Here is a 7974-nt window from a genome sequence, read left to right on the forward strand (position 1 = left end):
CCACGGACTCAGGAAATACACTGTATCTCCTCTAGGCTTTTGTCCATCAACTTCCCAGGAGCTCCAGACAAGCTGGAGACCAGGATATCAACTAGAGAATTGCTTTCCAGCAGTACAAGCCTAAAGCCAGAAGGGCAGGAAGGCCACCATCCCCATACAGAAAGGAGATTTACCTGGGTGTGGGAGGGGCAGAGAGCCCCACTGCCTCAGGGCACAGTGAGCACACTGCAGCTGGGAAAGGACAGTGGGGGAAGGGACAGGAAAACACCTTGTCCTAAGAGACTCCAGACTAAGAGACTCCATCTGCTGAGGCAAAGGCCCAGTCCCAAAGCTGAAACACAAAGCACCTGGTTGAGGATGGGACTGAACTGGAGCAGAGGTAGTGCCCCTCAATCTGCCCCAGCAGGCCACCAAGAGCATCTTCTGATGGTGGAGGGACAAGAGGATGAAGATACATCCTCTCGAACCACATCCGGTAGAAAAAGAAAATCTCATGTGTCATCATGATGTCATAAACGGAGTTCCCACACAGGGACTTCATACCTACTTGAACGAACTTCAACAACCCCAGAAACATAGTATTAACCAGTCCAATATGACATTTTTCTTTCCACAGAGCAATGGGTCCGTCTCCTGGGTCCTGTCCAGCCTCCAGCGGCAGTGAGGTTATGGGCATGATAAGACATGAACACAATTTTTCACCCAAGAGAGCAGACCTGACTCCTGGAATAATCCTCCCTATTTGCTACTCATTTTCCACCCCACTCTCCCTCTGTAAAAATATTCATTTGTACAACTTCTGTGAGTGCCCACCTGAGTGCCAGGTGGGGTGGTGCGTGATTCATGGATCACTCATGCAACAATTATTGCTCAAATTTATGAGGTTAAAGATTCTTATATAGCAGTTCTGAAGTTTGCCTCTGGATGATTAAATATAGACATCAAAAAAATAAATAAAAGCTTGGAGGATGAGATTATTCATTATATCTTAAATATCTGGAGACACAGCTGCTTTCATATGTTTGACACCAGTCTCAGCAAATATGTTTATCATACAAATAGGAAAAGCTGAGGTAGGAAGGAAGGAAGGAAGGAAGGAAGAAAGGAAGGAAGGAAGGAAGGAAGTGAGAGGGGAGGGAGGGAGGGAAGGAGGGAGGAAAGGAAGAAGGAAGGAACATATTGTGGATGCAGGAAATCCATGGAAAATGTCCTGCCCTTTGCGGACTTGACAGCCATGGCCACCACATTTCCTGGTTTGTGGAGGTTGGTGCAGCTTGTCTGTCACCTTTAGGAAAACCCTGGAATGAATTTTTCCCTGTCACTTACTCATCAGCAGAACCAGCCCATGAGTCCTGACCAGTGCTCTTTGTAGGTTAGCAAACGGAGTAAAAATTGAAAATCACTGACTTGCTGTTTTGGCTTCTGTACATTGCTTTGCAAATGTATCTCTCTGTTCATTGTTCTGACTGACTACATGGTGACCACTATGTGGCTCTCTGTTGGATTTATCAGAAGGTGCTAACCTCGCCGGTAAATTCACCTGTTTTCTAAACAAGACAAGACAACTTAGGTCGTAAATTGCACTCTCGCCCCCCTGTTTGAAGTTGACCAGACAAAGCACACGTGTGGGAAGTCCCGTAGTCACTGTCTCACAGAACCTGGAGTGCCTACCTATAATTGGTCATTCCAAGATTCTCTTAAGACAAAGAACTTTAAAACTGATAAGGTCCCCCCAGAACTACTGTCTGACTGTAAAACTGTGACTGGGTGTCCTGAAATGCTGAGAACTTTAATTGGTTAACCAAATGATGATGTTTGCTGTCTTGCTAAAGTCCATATAAGCTCACTGCGACCTTTGTTCGGGCCATTCTCTGCTCCGTAACACCAGGAAGATCAGGTTTGGCCAGGCCATGAATAAAATCTTGCCTCGCCTCTATTCGGTGTTTGGTGGTCTTTATCATCACCTTTTCACAGTGGTTTGTTAGAAACCCATGAAAACACCCAGGACAGGGACTAATCCAGATGTCACGGTTAACAAGCAAGACAGGTAAGAGAGCGACAGATGAGGAAACACGAAGAAAAAGGCACGCAAGCAAACAAAGAAAGAGAAATATTTTAAAGAACTCAGGGAAAAGAAGAGAGAGGTGCAGAAAAACATTGCAAAGAAGAGACACATTCACCCAGCCTCCCCAGGGGCCACATCCATAGCCATCAGAGAGTAGCGTCCAGTCACAAGGGAAAGAAATCCACCTTGTTGGGCTGAAGACATACCAGGAATGTATCGGCGGACAGAACTGCAGGGCCCAGGGTCACTGGGACTCCAGTCCCTTCTTTGGGTCTGTGTGTCTGCCTTTCATTTCCTGATGCTTTGGTTTAATTGTGGCTGCTGTTTTGGGCTTCAGTGAAGTATGATCACAAATGAAAGTTGGGGAGCACCAGAGAGGCTCAGTTAGTTAAGTGCCTGACTTCAGCTCAGGTCATGATCTCACAGTCCGTGAGTTTGAGCCCTGTGTCAGGCTCTGTAGTGACAGCTCAGAGCCTGTAGCCTGCTTCTGATTCTGTCTCCCTCTCCTCTGTCCCTCCCTCGCTCAAATTCTCTCTCTCTCTCTCTCTCTCTCTCTCTCTCTCAAAATTAAATTTAAGAAAACATTAATGAGGAAGAGCACTGGGTGTTATATGGAAACCAACTTGGCAATTAACTATTTTAAAAAACATTAAAATGTTTTAAATGAAAAGTGTACCTTTCTACAGCATGTAGCTTTCTGAGCACCCAGAGAGGAAGGCTGGAAGGCACCATGGGCCATGTAGACCCTGCCCAGCACTGACAGGTGCAGCAGAACCTGTGATCTGACATGAACAAAGGTCCTCCTGATGAATGTCTTCCAACAACTTCTCAGAAAGAACGGCATGAAGAACCTCAAGAGCCCCGGGCACATGGGCATGTAGGGAGCTGGATATGGTGCTCACGTGATTAGTGGCAGAGCCTCCAAGGTGGCAGGAGGCATTTTTTAAGAAAATAAAGAATTGGCCAAGAAAACTTGAATTCAGGCAAACCATGAAAATTAACATTTTATGTAGCTTTCATCACACATTTGAATACTTTTAATTGTTGGGCAATAAGCTCTGTTTTCTCTAACAAGCATAAAAAGAGGTACACACTTGAGGTCTGATATACGTGTACATGGTGCACGATGCCCACAGTCACACTGGGTAACACAGCCACCACCTCACATCTGGAGCCCCTCCTCTCTCTCTTTCTGCTGGAGGCCTGCTCTGGCTGGTCCAGGGTCCCCCAAAGGAGGCAGCAGCTTTGGCGAAAAATCCACGCAGTTTCTTCCTTTCTTGGTCACCAGCCTGGCATCATCTCTGGCATCTCTCTGGCATCTCTCTGTCTTGCCAGGTTTTGGGTCTTTATTTATAGATTTATGACATCAAAAAGTGGAATTTTTACAAATAATTCTCAGTGATAAAGATGCTTTTAAAAGGGTGCAGAAATAGGTTTCACAGAGGCATTTTTTCAGAACTATTCTGATTACAATGAGGTAACTTACACATCATAGGATAACAGGATATTCTCAGTGAAAAGCAGATAACATACACATTTGTTTGAACCAGTAGTAAATCTTACAACTAAGAAGATAGCAGGATGTTTTCAGTAGGAAGCAGAGAGCAAACCCATTGGTTTATAACAAGACCTTATCATCCAGGAAGAGATACCATCTGTTTCCCTGTCATTGGCCTCAAGAATCAGAATGCCTGTGACTGAGCCACCTGGAGCAGGTCCCTGGCCCTGAACCATCACTCTGGACAAGGACAAGGGGCTTCTGTCTTGGCCTAAATTGGATGTAACCTGTCCATCCGTCATCCTGTCACATTGTCAAGGATGCTTTCTCCTGAGGGACTCAGGGTGATCAGAGCCCAGGGCTACATGAAAGTGGAGTCAACCAACCAAAAACCAGAAGACCATGTGAGGGTGATGAGGTGGACTGGACCTTAGAGAACCAGTCAACAAGTCGAATTTAGGGGAGAAATTTGGGGAAGTCCCATAATTTGCTCTCTCCTTCCCGACAGTTTTCACCTTTGCCACCTCTCCCATCCTCAACGTTATTTTCCAGATATGTCCACATGTGCAAATGTCTCAACTATTACAAACATGTTATGAGACAAAAGAAAAAGAACAACCTATGAAATTGACATAAATTCAACACAGATTTTTTTATTGAAGACATATTCTATGCAGGAGACACTCCTTGCCAAGGATACAAATATTAAAAATACATCATCTCTAAAGTCCTAAGAAATAGAAGAGAAAGGACCCTGACTGTTAGCAACAAGTGGTGGGGGTCAGGAATAGATTTGCCAAGTGCAGGAAAATGTGGTCCTAATTCTCACCAACAAAAACCTCTTTGACTTGTGAATAAGGGAAGGCTCACTGGAGGAAGTGACATCTGATGCCATTGACTCATGGAGGTTTTGGGGACTTCATTTTACTCTTAGATACTTTTGATATTTAAGTCCCAGAATCAGGTCGAAACAATAAATTCTGCTAAATTACACTTAACTCAGATTGACAACTGATTGTTGAGCAGAAAAATAAAAGTTGCACGCAGAGACCTGCAAGTCCATCCCTATTGAGCTGGGTTTAGGGATGTCCTGAGGGCTGCTAGGATCTCTCTCCAAAGGGGCACCAGTGCACTACGGCCTCCAGTGTTATTTCCTGTCAGGAAGAGATTGGAAATTGCTCTGCAGCAGGTGGAGGTAAGGACTGCAGGGGGAAGGACACTGGGAGGATGAAGGCTAAGGACAGACAGGAAAGGGGGAGGGAAGGGACAGGGGAGAGCACATGGAAAAGATCATGAAGGTGGCTTGGGAGACTTACCAGCGCTTCCAGAGCCACAATGCAAGACCTGCTAGAAGCACCAGGGGCACCATCACTACCAGGAAGACCAATCCCATGGGGCGGTGCTGCTCTGTGGATTTAGTGCACAGAGCATGTCACTTCCCATCCATTCCAGGTTGAACTGCACCTTCCTGATCCTTTTTGTTCCTGTTATCCTCTGCCTCACCAACCACGTTTCTGCTTTTTCCTTTCTCATCCCTCCTCAGAGATGGACTTCACCCAACGCTGTACTTCCTCCCATATTTCCAGGAACCTCACCCTCAACTCTCCGTTTCTTAGGTTCCTAAATTGTTGTTTTTTATGGTATGAAGTCTCTAAGATCCCCAAAGTTTCATCTTGCTCTCCTGTTCTGCTTGAGGACTACTCACCCTCTCACCCAGCCAGGCCCCAGCACTTTCTCACTCCAGTAGAGGACCATGTCCTGGCCTCCTAGACTGCTGTGTCTCACTTGGCAAGACAGGCCAGCTGTCTCCTTGGCTTCCACATCCAAGAACGTCTGAAGATATCATGTCCCGTCTGCATGGGGCAGGATGTCACCTTGCTGGGCACCCTGTTGCTTCTGCTCACCCCGCATCCACATCACCCACACTGGCTTTGGGTAGAAGCCGGAGACGTGGCACACCAGCAGCAGACAACCGGGACCAGGGCTGGGGCCACGGGACAGCCAGGCCTCTGGCCTCACTGGAGAAACAGGACAGGTACTTTCAGACTGAGAAGGTAGATCTTCACATCACTTTAGATACACACATTTTTCCACCTCTAGAATCCTGTCACCATCATCCCCTCTCTCTCTTGGCCCCTTCTCCCCTGAATTTGAGAAAATGTTGCAAATTTATGAGTGCAATGAGAGAAAGCTTGGAGGGAGGGAGCAGGACTGACCTTGTCGCTGCAGATCTGCCTTCCCTGCGTCAAGAAGACCCAAGAGGAAACGAGGGCAGATGTTATTAATATTTACTTGTATCCTTAAGTTGACCACATGGTACTGACTGAATAGTGTGCAGACCTGCTGAGCCCTCCTTCCTCCCTTTGGAGATGGCCACCATGACATGTTCTGGAAGCTCACAAGATCTGATTCTTGATATGCAATATTCATGAAGCCTACTGATGGTTCCCTGTTGTACAGTTCACAGCCTTTAGCCATCTGTACCTGGAAGAGATCTGGGAAGGGAGGCTGTGAATTAAAAGAAGGGGAAGGGAAAAAGATGAAATGAGGTGAGTAGCAGCCAAGGATGGATGAATCAGAGGGAGAAGTTGAGAGTATTGGAGGGAATGGAACAAAGTTTGGTTTGAGTGGAGGTTCAGACAGGTGGGAAATGGTGGTCACTGGAGGCAGAAGAAGAAGTAAGTGACTGAAAAAGGAACAAATGTTGGAGAAGAAATAGGAAGGGTGTGGGCAGAGAACAGGGAAGAGCTCCTCGGGAGAGCTGGGATAAAACTTTCCAGTGTTAGGGGGGAGCAGTGGGCACAGGGGACACATAGACAAGGTTTTCTGAGGGATTGAATGAGAAGCAAAGCACATTTCAAGGATCAGTCACACAGTGAAGGAGAGGGCTGTGCCTGCCTGGAGCCCAGGGAGTGGGGTGGTCATGGGAGACACTAGTGGAGAAACGAGAGCCAGTCTGAGATCAAGAGGAGGGGAAGTAGCAGAAAATGTGAAGCTTCTCCAGATCAGGTCCTGGTTTCTGCCCCCACCCCCTTCCCCCTGATTCAGTTTTCTGATGGGGAGACATGAGGTTCAGAATCCAGTGGAGGCTCTTTCCTGGAGGAAGAAGAAACTCAAAAGACACTTGTACCTGCCCATCCATCCCTCCCGCCCTGAGAGACCTGGACTCACATTCGAGCTCCCATTGACTGACATGGTCCTGAAACACCAGAGGAAATCTGACGGAGAATGTGTGAAATGACTTTCCACATTCCACCAGCTCCTCAGTGCTGAAATTGCCCTTGGACCAAGGCCGCAGGAAAATGAAAGCTCCAGTCTTGCTGTCCCAGCCATGAGTCTGCAGCTCATCCAGCCAAATTGAGCCCTGATTCTCTGTCCAGGAACGGTTGTAAAAAGATGTTGTCAGGATGGTTCGAAAAGAGATCGGCTCCGGGGAGTCTGTGCCAGAGGAAGAGATAGACTGAGGACGAAGAGGGCATTGGGAAGGAGAGAGAACGCACAATAAACGTTCTAGGGAGGCCATCAAAATCTGGCGGACAGGGAGCCATAGTTCTCTCTGGAGACATGTGCGACCCAGGGGCCCCGAGCTTTGTACCCAATGTTTAGAAAAGCACAGGGCCCTGAGGTCAGAGATACTCAGGAAGGAACCAGGCTGAAACCCTCACTCTCCAGGTATGTGCTGGGGAACCCACACCGTAAGTGTACAAACACACTGACACACCTGCACACTCAATTATACATGTATGCACTCACGTAGACATATATACAAACATACACACATGTGCACCCACAGACACACAGAGAGAGGCACACACAGGGACCTATATGCACACACTCACACACATTTATACACACATGCAGACACACAGCACATGTATACACATGAGATATACAATCACATGGGCACACATGTGTACACACCACACTTACACAGACTTGTACACATGTGCACACATGACATGCATGCACATACACACAACATAGGTACACACACACACATGTGCTCCCATTGGGAAGGCCCACAACCTCACCATTGTCACTGTCAACATCTGGAACAAGAACCGTGAACAACACCAGTTGTAACAACAGCATCTTATTTGCGGATGCTCTTTCTTTCTCTTAGAAAGTGGGTCTTTGGCGTCTGTTCTAAAAAACCTCCCTACACACAGCTCCTCTCTTGTGACTTCCTTCTCAACACACAAGCCTTCCCTGAGTCTCTGCAACAATGTAAACAGGGTCCACCCTCAACGCTGGACACCTACTCTGACTTTCACTTCCCCTCCAGGTCTGACCCTCCTCCAGGGCTTCCAGCTTCTCCCTGTCACCGGCCTCCATCCTGCTCCCTGGGCCATCTTTCAGGTTCTGCAGAACAAGTCTTATACAGCATGCAAAAGTGACTCCACCTCTCATG

At 47.2% G+C, this 7974-nt stretch overlaps 1 protein-coding gene across 1 annotated transcript; it reads right to left on the reverse strand.

The window, feature by feature from the left end:
* Nucleotides 1-4875: 4875 nt before the first annotated feature.
* On the reverse strand, nucleotides 4876-7655 carry LOC115288506 (T-cell surface glycoprotein CD1a-like). Its single transcript, XM_029935864.1, is given in 5 exon segments — nucleotides 4876-4970; nucleotides 5303-5581; nucleotides 5780-6058; nucleotides 6735-7001; nucleotides 7595-7655. Coding segments are annotated over 5 exon segments (981 nt in total).
* Nucleotides 7656-7974: the final 319 nt, after the last annotated feature.

This window comes from Suricata suricatta, chromosome 3, assembly GCF_006229205.1.
Source record: "Suricata suricatta isolate VVHF042 chromosome 3, meerkat_22Aug2017_6uvM2_HiC, whole genome shotgun sequence".
NCBI classification, from domain to species: domain Eukaryota; kingdom Metazoa; phylum Chordata; class Mammalia; order Carnivora; family Herpestidae; genus Suricata; species Suricata suricatta.